The following is a 16295-nucleotide window of genomic DNA, read 5'->3' as shown; positions in this document are numbered from 1 at the left end:
ACGCCAGAGCTGACTTAAAACATACAAGTGTAGAGATACAGTGTCTTGCAAAAATATTCATCCCCCTTGGTGTTTGTCCTGTTTTGTCGCATTACAAGCTGGAATTAAAATGGATTTTTGGAGGGTTAGCACCGATTTACACAACATGCCTACAACTTTAAAGGTGCAAATTGTTGTTTTATTGTGACACAAACAATAATTAAGATGAAAAAACAGAAATCTGGAGTGTGCATAGATAAGTATTGATCCCCTTTCATATGAAACCCCTTAATAAGAGCTGCTCCAAACAATTCACTTTATAATTCACATAATTAGTTGATTAAGATCCACCTGAGTGTAAAGTGTCACATGATCTGTCACATGATGTCTGTATAAATCAACCTGTTCTGGAAGGATCCTGACTCTGCAACACTACTAAGCAAGCAACATGAAAACCAAGGAGCCTCCAAACAGGTCAGAGACAAAGTTGCGGAGAAGTATAGATCAGGGTTGGGTTAGAAAAAAATATCCCAAACTTTGAATATCCCACAGAGCACCATTAAATCCATTATAGCAAAATGGAAAGAATATGGCACCACTACAAACCTGACAAGAGAAGGCCCCGCCCACCAAAACTCACAGACCGGGCAAGGAGGGCATTAATCAGAGATGCGACAAAGACACCAAAGATAACAGTGAAGGAGCTGCAAAGATCCATAGCGGAGATGGGAGTATCTGTCCATAGGCCCACTTTAATCCATACAGTCCACAGAGCGGGGCTTTCTGGAAGAGTGGCCAGAAAAAAAAGGCCATTGCTTAAAGAAAAGATGTTTGGAGTTTGCCCAACAGCATGTGGCAGACTCCCCAAACACATGGAAGAAGATTCTCTGGTCAAATGAGACTAAAATTGATCTTTTTGGCCATCATGGGAAATGCCACGTGTGGCGCAAACCCAACACCCTGAGAACGCCAATTCTACAGTGAAGCATGGTGGTGGCAGCATCATGCTGTGGGAATGTTTTCCATCTGCAGGGACAGGAAAGCTGGTCAGGACTGAAGGAAAGATGGACGGCACTAAATACAGGGCAATTCTGGAGGAAAACCTGTTTGAGTCTGGGACGAAGGTTCATGGTCTAGCAGGACAATGATCCTAAACATACTCTAAAGCTACACTGGAGTGGTTTAAAGGGAGACATTTAAATGTCTTGGAATGGCCTAGTCAAAGCCTAGACCTCAATACAAATGAGAATCTGTGGCATACCTTGAAGATTGCTGTCCACCAACGCAACCCATCTAACTTGAAGGAGTTGGAGCAGTTTTGCCTTGAGGAATGGGCAAAAATCCCAGTGGCTAGATGTGCTAAGCTAATAGAGACATACCCCAAGAGACTTGCAGCTGTAATTGCAGCAAAAGGTGGCTCTACAAAGTATTGACTTTGGGAGTTGAATACCTATCTATGCACACCCCAGATTTCTGTTTCTTCATCTTAATTATTGTTTGCGTAACAATAAAACAGCATTTTGCAGCTGTAGGCATGTTGCATGAATCAAATGGTGCTAACCCTCCAAAAAAATCCATTTTAATTCCAGCTTATAATGCGACAAAACAGGACAAACACTAAGGGGGATGAATAATTTTGCACGACACTATACAATCACTTTATCTATAAACACAACAGTCAGTGAACAGGATGAATGAATGGGTTATTTTTCTTCTCATCCTTTGAACAGATCTATCAGACGACTGACGCATCACAGTGAAAGATTAAAAAAAAACAAAAAAACTCCACACAACTCTATTATGGGGAACAAGAAGGGACTAGCAAACTTGTTTTGAGACTCCTCAAACTCTGATTATGTGATGATTATTTTCCTGCCAAGCCCCGGAACTCTCCATTCTTCTTCTGTTTGGCACCAATCAGCTACCGAGAAAAAGCCACAGGTACGATGCATTCTAGGTGTTCTCATTAGTCATTACTCATCCAGGAAATATTTATCACATAACAGGAGTTCGGGCCTTACATGCTGCTTTTTACTTTGTGACTATTTACCTCTGCGAGCGTGTGGAAGAGCAATCCAGCCTCTCTCAGGAATAGAAAAGCTCACCGTTTCGACTTGCACGGCACTAAGTCACAGTCAGTCAGTCATGGGTCTGAATCACAACAAACCACTACAGACACCTCTGTATCGGAATCAGCGCTTCTTCACACTCTCTGAGTTAAAAAGGGGATACACAACCACACCGTAATGCTCCAGGAGCAATCAAACAAGATCACAGAAAGATCTTTTCATTGTGGACTGAAGAATGACATTGTGGTCTTTATACTTCACACACACACACCAAACTTCTGAACAGGACTTGAATCTGTAGTTAGTTGAGTTGGAGTTGGGTCTGAACACTGATCTGTGAGTTTGAAGGCAGTTTATGTGGTTAGAAGGTGAAGCCACTTTCGAGACGTTTGCTTCGGTCCCCTATCAGCTGTTGATTTTCAGCACTGAGGCATCTGGATGAAGGTCCAAATGTTATTCTCCATTCAGAGGCCACACGTGACTGGTGAGATCCAGGAATATTCCAGATAAAGAGGCTTTGTAAGAAATGACTGGGCTTTTGTACTGGACAACAAGGGTTTGTCATGAGCACATGCTGATCTACAAAAAAAAAAATCCAGTCTTTGACAAGCTTATTCATCTTTGGGAAGCGCTTTATCCTGGTCCGGGTCGCCGTGGATCTGGAGCCTATTCCCAGGAACAAGCTGGGAATACATCCTGGATGGCACACCAGTCCACCTTCCTTCACACCAAGCAGCAATTTAATGCTGAGAGTCCACTCGGGGTGTACTGCAATATCTATATCTGTACAGTGATCAGAGTTAAACCTGAAGTTCAAAATGCAGCAGCAAGAGTCCTTACTAGAACTAGAAAATATGACCCCATCACCCCTGTCTTATCCACACTGCATTGGCTCCCAATCAAATTTCGTATTGATTATAAAATACTACTATTGACCTTTAAAGCACTGAATGGTCTCGCACCACAGTACCTGAGTGAACTTCTGCTCCTCTATGACCCGCCACGCCTACTTAGATCAAAAGGTGCAGGCTATCTGCTGGTACCTCGTATAGTGAAGGCTACATCAGGGGGCGGAGCCTTTTCTTACAAAGCCCCACAGTTATGGAACAGCCTTCCAAGTAGTGTTCGGGAATCAGACACAGTCTCAGTGTTTAAATCTAGGCTGAAAACATATCTGTTTAGTCAAGCCTTTTGTTAATGGTGTTTATGAGGTAAAGGTGTAGATCTGGAGGGTCCTCAGACATAGTGTTTTTGTAAGGCCCCGGTCACACCACCCAAACTTTGCTGGAGCGTTCCTTGAACGGTAGGGGGGGCGAATTTCGACAACGCTCGTCACCGCGCACAAAATGGGAAAAAATCGAAAACACGGGCGTTGGCTTAGCGGTGCACCGCTGAAGCCGGCGTTGCTTTAGCATTGGTTTAGCGGTAGCGAGCATTGGTTTAGCGGTGACGCGAGCGTTGGTATAGCGGTGTTCTGCGCATGCGGGCTTTGGCTCGGCGGGGGTATAAAGTTGGTTTAGCACCAATCATAGCAAGTCTCTCAGCATCCATGGTGATACAGTTTTACTGTAACTTTGAGCAAATTCGATATAGATGAGGTCTGAACTCAACGGCAGCTCGATTCCAAATGAGCTCCTGGTCCATTTCTCCCCATATTTATAGCCAAATTCTGGTCCCGCTCCGACACCTCTATACCAACGCCAAACCAAAGTTCATCGCCGCCATGGATAGCTGCTTCAACGCCCAACACCGTTCCAGCAACCCCGTGTCTGCTCGTAAAATGCTTACAACCGCTCCACCGAAGTTCGTGCAACGTTTAATCGCCGCCCGGGCAACGCTGGCGAAGCAGCAGTGGTCCAGCGTTCAAGATTTCTGCGTTGGCCTAGCGGACCCAAGCGTCCACGAACTTGCGTCTAGCGGTGCCAAACTTTGACTGGGCGTTGGTGGAGCGGGGGTGAACTTTGCCGGGGCGGAAAATTGCCCCCTCCTCACCGCTCGCAATATTTTGTGCAGCTCAAAACTTTCGGAGTGGTAGGAGGGCCCCTCGAGAAACATCAGCGGTGGCCGAGCGTATACGGCGTTGCTTTAACGGGGGCCAACTTTTGTTAAACGGTGGTGAACGGTTACGAGCGGTGATGAATTTTTTTTCACCGCTCCAGGAACGCTCCAGCAAAGTTCGGGCGGTGTGACCGGGGCCTAAACTGGAATGTATGGATGCTGTCAGTCCCCACTTGCTTGCTCACTCAAGTTTGTTGACAGTGTAGTGGCTGCTGCTTTATGTCCCGGGGCTCCCTCATGCCTGTGTTACCTTCTGGCTCTCCCCTTTTAGTTATGCTGTCATAGTTAGTTGCCGGAGTCCCTGCTTGTACTCAGTGCAATATGTATACTGTTCCTACTTATTCAGGTGACACTGGGCATACCCAACAACCTGTGTTTTCTCCCTACCCACCCCTCCAAATCTGTCCCTCTGAGTTACATGTCGGTCCTGGGATCGAGATGCTGACCTCTTCTGCTCCTTGGACCTGCTTGATCCATCCTGGTGCCCTGTGTCTGGTTGGAGTCTCATCACATCGCTCCTGTGGAGGATGGCCCCATGTGGACAGTTGGGGGTCGCGCCTGGAGGACGCTCTGGACTCTTGCAGTGGTGCTTTTGTGGCTGGGGACTGCAGTTGACTTGCTGACTTTGGGACTACGGTTGTCGTGAATGGTTTTGCGCTCGGGTTTCCGTCGGTGGGGGGTTTATAGCATCAACGAAGCTGACTTTATGTTAGGACTGTTAATGTTATAGTCATGTTGTCTGTTGTTGCCCAGATGGGGATGGGTTCCCTTTTGAGTCTGGTTCCTCTCGAGGTTTCTTCCTCATGTCGTCTGAGGGAGTTTTTCCTTGCCACCGTCGCCACAGGCTTGCTCATTGGGGATAGATTAGGGATAAAATTAGCTCATATTTTAAGTCGTTCAAATTCTGTAAAGCTGCTTTGCTACAATATTTATTGTTAAACGCGCTATACAAATAAACTTGACTTGAAGTGGGTGTGGCCTAAACCAAAGTTTATTTGTTTTGTTTTAATTAAAAAAACGAACCCTACCGCTACACACCGGAAAACACTTGGTGGGGGAGGGGGAACCCCAACATTAGAAATGTGTTAATTCTGGCTCTGACAGTTCCTCAACCTCAGCAACATCAGTTCCGTTCACAGTGGGTCTCAAATTAACCCATTCAGTTGGTTCTGCTTCTTAAAATATAAACAAAATTGGAGCTTCATTTAAACCAGTGTGACCCTGACCAGGCAGTTACGAAGGAATGAGTGCTGCAAGTATGTCACACAGTGCAACGGGTTCATGGAAAGCTTTCAGAGAACATTTCTGTTTAGAACACATTATCTGTTCATTCTGCATCCATGAAACCCACTTGGACAGCAGGAGAACATGTGAAACTCCACACAGACAGGAACCCGAGCTCAGGACCGAACCAAGATTCAATACCTAAACCCTGTAATGTCTTTGTGCCTTTTCTTGTATTTGGATTTACACATGCAGATGGATGACAAATGTAAACATGATGTCTGTCTGTCTCTCTCTCTCTCTGTGTGTGTCTGTGTGTCTGTCTATCTGTCTGTCTGTCCCTCTCTCTCTTTTTGTCTCACTGTCTCTCTCTGTCTTTGTCTCTGTGTGTGTATGTGTGTGTCTCTGTCTCTGTCTGTGTGCCTGTCTGTCTGTCTCTCCCTGTCTGTGTGTGTCTGTCTGTGTCTCTCTCTCTCTGTCCCTGTCTCTCTCTCTCTCTCTGTCTTTGTGTGTGTGTCTGTCTGTCTGTGTCTCTGTCTCTCTGTGTCTCTGTCTGTCTCTCGCTCTCTGTGTGTCTGTCTGTCTCTCTCTCCCCATCTGTGTGTGTGTGTCTGTCTGTCTCTCTCTCTCTTTATGTATGTGTGTCTCTCTCTTTCTCTCTCGCTCTGTGTGTCTCTGTCTGTCTGTCTCTCTCTCACTCTCTCTCAGTCTTTGTGTGTGTGTGTGTGTGTGTCTGTGTCTCTCTCTGTCTCTCTTGCTCTCTGTGTCTCTGTCTGTCTCTCGCTCTCTGTGTGTCTCTGTCTGTCTGTCTGTCTCTCTCTCTCCCCATCTGTGTGTGTGTGTCTGTCTGTCTCTCTCTCAGTCTTTGTGTGTGTGTCTCTCTCTTTCTCTGTGTGTCTCTGTCTGTCTGTCTCTCTCTCTCCCCCATCTGTGTGTGTGTCTGTCTGTCTCTCTCTCTCGCTTTGTGTGTGTGTGTCTCTCTCTCTCTCTCGCTCTCTGTGTGTCTGTCTGTCTGTCTCTCTCTCTCCCCATCTGTGTGTGTGTGTCTGTCTGTCTCTCTCTCAGTCTGTGTGTGTGTCTCTCTCTTTCTCTGTGTGTCTCTGTCTGTCTGTCTCTCTCTCTCCCCCATCTGTGTGTGTGTCTGTCTGTCTCTCTCTCTCGCTTTGTGTGTGTGTCTCTCTCTCTCTCTCGCTCTCTGTGTGTCTGTCTGTCTGTCTCTCTCTCTCCCCAGCTGTGTATGTGTGTGTGTGTGTCTGTCTGTCTGTTTCTGTCTCTCTCTCTCTCTCTCTGTCTGTCTGTCCCTCTCTCTCTCTGTCTGTCTGTCTCTCTCTCTCGCGCGCTCCCCCAATTCTAACGGCTGACATGCGACTCCATTCATCTCCTCAGCTTCTCAGTGAGGAATATGATGAAGTGTTGAATCCTCAGCAGTGACTCAGTCCTGCTGGAATTCACTTGTGTTCTGGCAGAACGGAGGCTCGGGTTCCTGTGGTGCTGATCAGTAATGCACTCTCGGTAGAAGAGAGCAGAATTCAGACTGCATTCTATTCAGCTGGAGAAAGGCTTTGGAAACAAACAAACAAACAAACAAACAAACAAACACCACACCTGATACTATAAATCAGATAAACTACAGATTACGGTTTCGAATGAAGATCAGTGTGTGTTTACATGCGCGCTTTCTTCCTTCCTATTCTACAGTAAAGGACGTCTTATTTAACGCAAACAGATGAGCTGCAGCTTTTTCCCCCACTCAAGCACTTTTTACAGTGGTTACTGTCAACCCCCTTCCACCTCCACCACCCCACCCCTCTCCGGCTGTTTTTGAATATTTTTCATTGGAATCCCTAATAAATAAATAAATAGATAGACAGATAGACAGACAGACAGATAGATAGATGCAATGATGTTAGGTATATATTGAAGTCAAGACGAGAGAACCGGCAAAAACATGACTAATGGGAAGTGGGCAGGGCTTCCAGGGGATCAATTAATCTCGGACATGATCATTCCCGGGTTCATATGTCGAGCTGCTCATCTGCTGCTTTGCTGTGGGAGAAACAAATCTCTTTTGTTGCATTTTTGAGAGATGACCCGTAGCGCTGTACTCTGATATTAAAACGCGGCGCTCCGACACAGCGTCATTTTCAACTCCTTGCGCACAAATTTAAAGTGGGCATAAAGCAGGTGTCTGGAAACCACAGTGCATGTCTCATCAGTTTTCTGAATGACAGCAGGGGCCTGCTGAGACTCGGTGTGAGCACGATATGAAAAAAACAGACCGGGCCCTGGCAGAACGTGTTTCAGCACGCTCTCATTCTATCCGCGTTTCCAAGACAAGTCTGTGCACCCCTGCTCTCAGGTCTAAACAACACAGAGTTCAGCTGCTCTGCAGGGTGCTTCTGGAGAGACTGTACCATTATTACAGACTTTACTGTGAATTAAAAGGCCAGAGGGTCAGAGTAAAATCCGTGGGCCTTGACAACGAGCCTTGTTTCTCAATCTTTTAGTGCTGTTGTGCGTACGTGCTTTTGTGGCCAAACTGAAATAAAACTTCCTGCCAGGTTTATTAAAGTTGCAGATTTTTGGTGTGTAATTAAACTTGACAGCGTAATCTGTATATCAAATCAGAGCAATTGTTCAGAGCATACAGTGCCTGGAAAAAGTATTCATACCCCTTGAACTTTTTCACATTTTTCCACCTTACAACCACGAACTTAAGTTTTTTTTTATTGAGATGTTATGTGATAGACCAACACAGAGTAGCACATAATTGTGAAGTGAAACGAAAATGATAAATGGTCTTCAAAATTTTAAACAAATAAAAATCTGAAAAATGTGGTGTGCATTAGTATTCAGCCCCCTGTACTCTGATACCTCTAAATACGATCCAGTGCAATCAATTGCCTTCAGAAGTCATCTAATTAGTTAATAGAGTCCTACTGTGTGTAATTTACTCTCAGCGTCAATACACTTGCTCTGTGAAGGCGTCAGTGGTTTGTTAGAGAACACTGAAGAACAAACAGCATCATGAAGACCAAAGAACTCACCAGACAGGTCAGGGATAAAGTTCTGGAGAAGTTTAAAGCAGGGTTAGGTTATAAACAAATATCCCAAGCTCTGAACATCTCAAGAAGCACTGTTCAATCCATCATTCAAAAATGGAAAAAGTATGGCACAACTGCAAATCTACCAAGACATGGCCGTCCACCTAAACTGACAGAGCGAGCGAGGAGAGCACTGGTCAGAGAAGCAGCCAAGAGGCCCGTGATCACTCTGGAGGAGCTACAGAAATCCACAGCTCAGGTGGGAGAATCTGTGCACAGGACAACTATAAGTCGTACACTCCACAAATCTGGCCTTTTTGGAAGAGTGGCAAGAAGAAAGCCATTGTTGAAAGACAGGCATAAGAAGCCATGTAGGGGACACAGCAAACATGTGGAAGAAGGTGCTTTGGTCAGATGAGACCAAAGTTGAACTTTTTGGCCTAAATGCAAAGCGCTATGTGTGGCAGAAAACTAACACTGCTCATCACTCTGCACACACCATCCCCACTGTGAAACATGGTGGTGGCAGCATCATGCTATGGGGATGCTTTTCTTCAGCAGGGACAGGGAAGCTGGTCAGAGTTGATGGGAAGATGGATGGAGCTAAATACAGGGCAATCCTGGAAGAAAACTTGTCGGAGGCTGCAAAAGACTTGAGACTGGGAAGGAGATTCACCTTCCAGCAAGACAATGACCCTAAACATACAGCCAGAGCTACAATGGAATGGTTTAGATCAAAGAATATTCATGTGTTAGAATGGCCCAGTCAAAGTCCAGACCTAAATCCCACTGAGCATCTGTGGCAAGACTTGAAAATTGCTGTTCACAGACGCTCTCCATCCAATCTGGCTGAGCTTGAGCTATTTTGCAAAGAAGAATGGGCAAAAATTTCAATGTCTAGATGTGCAAAGCTGGTAGAGACATACCACAAAAGACTTGCAGCTGTAATTGCAGCAAAAGGTGGCTCTACAAAGTATTGACGCAGGGGGGCTGAATACTAATGCACACCACATTTTTCAGATTTTTATTTGTTTAAAATTTTGAAGACCATTTATCATTTTCGTTTCACTTCACAATTATGTGCTACTCTGTGTTGGTCTATCACATAAAATCTCAACAAAAAACTTTTAAGTTCGTGGTTGTAAGGTGGAAACATGTGAAAAAGTTCAAGAACCCTAACCTGTTTATGATCAGTTCATAAATGCTATGTTTCTTGCGTAGAACTGTGACCGATTTACGAATTAATTTGTTCAGGTTCCATGGCGGATGCTTTCAAGTGCCATCCTTAAGGAGTTTGGAAAGTCGTTTGGAAAAAGTTAGTGATAATCCACAGCCTTGGAAAGCAACTCAGTCTTCAGTCTGCCCTTCTGTCATGCAGTGTTCAGAGAGAGAGGGAGAAAAAAAAACCACTCCAGGGCAGGAAAAACAAAGCCATCGATAAAGATGATTAAGCTCGAGCTGCAGCAGAGCAGAATATGAGATGCGAGTGCAGCATTAATTATTCAATGTGCAGCAGTGACTAAGCACAGAAACATGGCACGGACGCTCTGCAACTTCACACAAGTCAGTGGAACACAAGTCTTGCCCATGCAAGACATTTAGGAGACGTGGCGAAAGTTGTGTAACAGAACTGGAATCGTTTTTGAAGGATCGAGGCAGCGCTTGTTTAAAATGCATATTTTGTACAAAGCCCATTTCCAGAAAAGAAGTTGCGATATTTTCCAAAATGCGCTAAAACCAAAAAGCTGTCATTTGTTAATTCACGTGAACTTTTATTTAACTGACGAAATGACGCATGTAACACACTCGAAAAAAGTTGGGACAGAGGCAAAATCAGACTCAAGAGTTTATCGGATATTCAAGGAACGCCATTTTGGAAGATTCCACAATATGCAGGTTAATTGAGAACATGATTGAGTATAAAAGGAGCACCACCAAAGACTCAGTCTTTGTAAGCAAGGATGGGGCGTGGCTCACTGCGTTGTGCCAAAATTCGCAAAAGAACTGTTAGTCAATTCAAAACGAACATCTCAACGCAAGATTTTACCGTAGGTCTTTCAAAATCTACAGTCCATAATATTGTGAAAAGGTTCAGGGAATTTGGAGACACACTCTATCAGTGCGTAAAGGGTGAGGTCGGAAATTACTGTTCAATGTGTGTGACCTTCGAGTCCTCAGGCAGCCCTGCCTGAAAAACCATCATGCTAACGTGACAAATATAGCCACATGGGTTTGGGAGTACTTCGGAAAACTGCTGTCACTTAACGCAATCCGCCGCCGCATCCAGAAATGCAACCTGAAGCTGTATTACACAAGGAGGAAGCCATTCATCAATTCTATACAGAAACGCTGCTGATTTCTCTGGGCCTGAACTCATCTCAGATGGACCGAAAGAGAGTGGAAATGTATGCTGTGGTCAGATGAGTCCAGCTTGTTTTTGGGAAAACCGGACATCGAGTTCTCAGTACCAAAGATGAACACGACCATCCAGTTTGTTATAAGAGAAAGGTGTAAAAGCAGCATCTGTGATGGTATAAGAGGCATCAGTGTCCACGGAATGGGGGAGCTGCATGTGTCTGAATGTACCATTGATGCAGAGACGTACGTATATTGGGATTTTAGAGACATTCATCAAGGCGACGTCTCTTCCCAGGAAGTCCATGTTTATTTGAGCAGGACAATACCAGGCCTCATTCTGTACGGGGCTACAACAGCGTGGCTTTGTAGACACAGAGTGCTTGTGCTCGACTGGCCTGCTGCCAGTCCAGATCTGTGTCCTATTGAGAATGTATGGTGCATCGTGAAGAGGAGAATCAGACAACGGACTGTTGGGTGGCTAAAACCTTGTATCAAGCAAGAATGGACAAAAATTTCATTTGCAAAAATTTGTATCCTCAGCTCCCATACGATTAAAAAGTGTTATTAAGGAAATACGATGGTAATAATGCCTCCGTCCCAACTTTTATTGAGTGTGTTGCAGGCATCAAATTCTCATCTCATCTCATTATCTCTAGCCGCTTTATCCTTCTACAGGGTCGCAGGCAAGCTGGAGCCTATCCCAGCTGACTACGGGCGAAAGGCGGGGTACACCCTGGACAAGTCGCCAGGTCATCACAGGGCTGACACATAGACACACAACCATTCACACTCACATTCACACCTACGGTCAATTTAGAGTCACCAGTTAACCTAACCTGCATGTCTTTGGACTGTGGGGGAAACCGGAGCACCCGGAGGAAACCCACGCGGACACGGGGAGAACATGCAAACTCCACACAGAAAGGCCCTTGCCGGCCACGGGGCTCGAACCCGGACCTTCTTGCTGTGAGGCGACAGCGCTAACCACTACACCACCATGCCGCCCCAGGCATCAAATTCTAACTTCGTTTATATTTACAAAATCCAATTAAGTTGGTCAGTAAAACTATTGAACATTTTTTCTTTGAACTTTTGTCAGTTAAATAAAAGTGAATGTGAATTCACAAATCAAATATTTTTTGTTTTGATTGCATTTTGGAAAATATCCCAAATTTTCTGGGAATGAGGTTTGTGTTATTAAACACTAAAGTCGTGAGCCTTTTTACAATTAAAAAAAAAATAAAATCAGAAACCTATCCAGGCACTGAACTATATTTAATCTTCCATACAGTTATCAGAAATCTCGACGCCTCACGGTTATGCATGGCCAAGCAAAGCATTCCTCAGCTCTTATGCTCTGAGGAGGACAAAAAAGGGAAAAATACCACAGAGGAATCTTAAAACAGATCAAACCCTACAGTGTAGGGACAGCGATATGAAGAAATCAAGGCAATGTTAGAAAAGTCCGAAAGAAAAACATTCCCATGTCATTTTCCAGGACAATCTATTGATGGTTTTGTAAAGCGAAGGCATCAAAGTAAAAACAAACTTTTCTTTTTTTCTGGCTGCTCGTCAGAATTCAGCCTCAGCTACAGTGGATGAGGGAAAAGTCAGCACTTCATTTTTATTCTTCCTGTTCACATCAGAGCGACTAATCAGAGCTAACGTGCTGAAGGTGATGGGACTCACTGGAGTGTCGATCTTGATGAGGGCGATGTCAGCTTTCTCGTCCACGTCTTTGATTTTAGCGTCGTATGTGGCTCCTGACTTGAGCTCCACTTTGACTCGGTGTTTGTTGGCCACGACGTGAGCGTTGGTGACGATCAGACCGTCTTCGGATACGACGAAGCCTGAGCCGCTAGCCACTGCCATCTCCCGCTTAGTGAACACCATCCTGCAAGATAAGCAAAACTTACTCAATAGCAAAAGGAGACTGTGACGTGGGAGACTCAAAGCATCTCAGATCATAGTGCTGTGGAATTCTGCATTCTGATTGGTCATGGATGTTGATTCATGGTCTATAAGAGCAATTCAAATATACAGTGTCTTGCAAAAAGTATTCATCCCCCTTGGTGTTTGTCTTGTTTCGTCGCGTTACAAGCTGGAACCAAAATGGATTTTTGGAGGGTTGGCACCATTTGATTTACACAAAATGCCGACCACTTTAAAGGTGCAAATTGTTTTATTGTGACACAAATAATAATTAAGATGACAAAACAGAAATCTGGAGTGTGCATAGGTATTCACCCCCTCCCCAAAGTCGATACTTTGTAGAACCACCTTTTGCTGCAATTACAGCTGCAAGTCTCTTGGGTTATGTCTTTATTAGCTTAACACATCTAGCCACTGGGATTTTTGCCCATTCCTCAAGGCAAAACTGCTCCAACTCCTTCAAGTTAGCTGGGTTGCGCTGGTGGACAGCAATCTTCAAGTTATGCCACAGATTCTCAATTGGACTGAGGTCTGGGCTTTGATTAGGCCATTCCAAGACATTTAAATGTTTCCCTTTAAACCACTCCAGTGTAGCTTTAGCAGCATGTTTAGGGTCATTGTCCTGCTGGAACATGAACCTTCGTCCCGGTCTCAAACCTCTGGCCGACTCAAACAGGTTTTCCTCCAGAATTGCCCTGTACTTAGTGCCATCCATCTTTTTTCAGTCCTGACCAGCTTTCCTGTCCCTGCAGATGAAAAACATCCCCACAGCATGATGCTGCCACCACCATGCTTCACTGTAGGAATGGTGTTCTCAGGGTGTTGGGTTTGCGCCACACATGGCGTTTCCCATGATGGCCAAAAAGATCAATTTTTGTCTCATTTGACCAGAGAATCTTCTTCCATGTGTTTGGGGAGTCTGCCACATGCTGTTGGGCAAACTCCAAACGGCTTTTCTTAAGTAATGGCTTTTTTCTGGCCACTCTTCCATAAAGCCCTGCCCACTCTGTGGAGTGTACAGCTTAAAGCGGTCCTATGGACGGATACTCCCATCTCCGCTGTGGATCTTTGCAGCTCCTTCAGTGTTATCTTTGGTGTCTTTGTTGCATCTCTGATTAATGCCCTCCTTGCCCGGTCTGTGAGTTTTGGTGGGCGGGGCCTTCTCTTGTCAGGTCTGTAGTGGTGCTATATTATTTCCATTTTGCTAGAATGGATTTAATGGTGCTCCGTGGGATATTCAAAGTTTGGGATATTTTTTTCTAACCCAACCCTGATCTATACTTCTCCGCAACTTTGTCTCTGACCTGTTTGGAGGCTCCTTGGTTTTCATGTTGCTTGCTTAGTAGTGTTGCAGAATCAAGGTCCTTCCAGAACAGGGTGATTTATACAGACATCACGTGACAGATCATGTGACACATTGATTGCACACAGGTGGATCTTAATCATCTAATTATGTGACTTATGAAGTGAATTGGTTGGAGCAGCTCTTATTTAGGGGTTTCATACGAAAGGGGTGAAAACCTATGGACACTCCAGATTTTTGTTTTTTTTTTCATCTTAATTATTGTTTGTGTCACAATAAAACAACAATTTGCACCTTTAAAGTGTTAGGCATGTTGTATCAATCAATCAAATTGCAAGACACTGTAGGTACATTAAATGTAACTACAAATGGATAATCGAATAATAAACAGCTGTTCTGCTTCATCCCAACGCACTGCCCTGGATCATCATGCAGAGGAGTGCGAAGGAGCTCTTAGTGAGTTAAAAGGACATGAGAGAGCAGTTCTGCTGAGACACAGCTCATTTTAAGCATGAAAAATGCTCCGAGGGCCAACATTCCCTACTTAAAGCCTTCCTGTTGGAGCGAAGAGCTGAGGAACTTCCTCTGATGAATGACTTGCAGAAATGCGTCCCTCCACTCTGCGCTGAAGTGCAATCCTGATGTTTCTACTCTGTACAGCACACGGATAATAAACCGGAGCTATCAGGTATCGGAACATGGCACGAAATCCAAAGTCCTCTGCTGGATTGTACAAAAAAAAAAAAAACGTGCATATTTTTAAATAAAATACAAGTATAAACAGAGCGATCTTTTTGGCTCGGAACGGTCACAGAAATGCTACAAACGAAGGTTTATAGATCCACGTGTTCTTGTTCGTGTATTTCAGTGAGTCACTGCTACTCTGACGGGTGCGTGAGTCAGAAGTCATACTTGCGGTAGAGTTCAATATGGACCACAGCTGGTGCGATCTTCTCCACCACGTCGGCGATGAAGTTGTATCTGTGACGCGGGCTGTCAGGATTCCCATCGTGACCTGAGAAACCAGGAGAAAACGTACAACGTTACACAGAGTTTATACAGTGGTGCTTGAAAGTCTGTGAACCCTTTAGAATTTTCTATATTTCTGCATAAATGACCTAAAACATCATCGGATTTTCACACAAGTCCTAAAAGTAGAGAAAGAGAACCCAGTTAAACAAATGAGACATAAATATTATACTTGCTCATTTATTTATTGAAGAAAATGATCCAATATTACATATCTGTGAGTGGCAAAAGTATGTGAACCTTTGCTTTCAGTATCTGGTGTGACCCCCTTGTGCAGCGATAACTGCAACTAAATGTTTGCGGTAACTGTTGATCAATCCTGCACACCGGCTTGGAGGAATTTTAGCCCATTCCTCCGTACAGAACAGCTTCAACTCTGGGATATTGGTGGGTTTCCTCACATGAACTACTCACTTCAGGTCCTTGTCCAATAGCCTTCTGGCTTGTCCACATGATCTTTAGCAGACTGTAGACAAGCAGCAATGTTCTTTTTGGAGAGCAGTGGCTTTCTCCTTGCAGCCCTGCCATGCACACCATTGTTGTTCAGTGTTTTCCTGATGGTGGACTCATGAACATTAACATTAGCCAATGTGAGAGAGGCCTTCAGTTGCTTAGAAGTTACCCTGGGATCCTTTGTGACCTCGCCGACTATTACACGCCTTGCTCTTGGAGTCATCTTTGTTGGTCACCCACTCCTGGGGAGGGTAACAATGGTCTTGAGTTTCCTCCATTTGTACACAGTCTGTCTGACTGTGGATTGGTGGAGTCCAAACTCTTTAGAGATGGCTTTGTAATGTTTTCCAGCCTGATGAGCATCAGCAACACTTTTTCTGAGGTCCTCAGAAATCTCCTTTGTTCGTGCCATGATACACTTCCACAAACATGTGTTGTGAAGATCAGACTTTGATAGATCCCTGTTCTTTAAATAAAACAGGGTGCCCACTCACACCTGATTGTCATCCCATTGATTGAAAACACCGGACTCTAATTTCACCTTCAAATTAACTGCTAATCCTAGAGGTTCACATACTTTTGCCACTCACAGATATGTAATATTGGATCATTTTCCTCAATAAATAAATGACCAAGTATAATATTTTTGTCGTATTTGTTTAACTGGGTTCTCTTTATCTACTTTTAGGACTTGTGTGAAAATCCGATGATGTTTTAGGTCATATTTATGCAGAAATATAGAAAATTCTAAAGGGTTCACAAACTTTCAAGCACCACTGTATATCGTGGATTGTGATATTGTGACATCAATGCGCTCGTTCTAGCACTAATAACGGTCGCTTGTAT

General features: G+C 44.4%; 1 protein-coding gene across 1 annotated transcript in view; it reads right to left on the bottom strand.

Moving 5' to 3' along the window:
- htra1b (HtrA serine peptidase 1b) overlaps positions 1-16295 on the bottom strand; it is a 49690-nt gene that overhangs the window by 21694 nt on the left and 11701 nt on the right. The window contains exons 2-3 of the mRNA XM_060939264.1: positions 14880-14982; positions 12422-12626 (exon numbers count right to left, since the gene is read on the bottom strand). Of these exons, the coding sequence (XP_060795247.1) occupies positions 12422-12626; positions 14880-14982 (308 nt within the window). The remainder of the gene's footprint in view (positions 1-12421; positions 12627-14879; positions 14983-16295) is intronic.

Source organism: Neoarius graeffei, chromosome 14 (genome assembly GCF_027579695.1).
Source record: "Neoarius graeffei isolate fNeoGra1 chromosome 14, fNeoGra1.pri, whole genome shotgun sequence".
NCBI lineage: Eukaryota > Metazoa > Chordata > Actinopteri > Siluriformes > Ariidae > Neoarius > Neoarius graeffei.
Note: the sequence above shows the minus strand (reverse complement) of the source record. Positions and strands in the feature narration are given on the sequence as shown.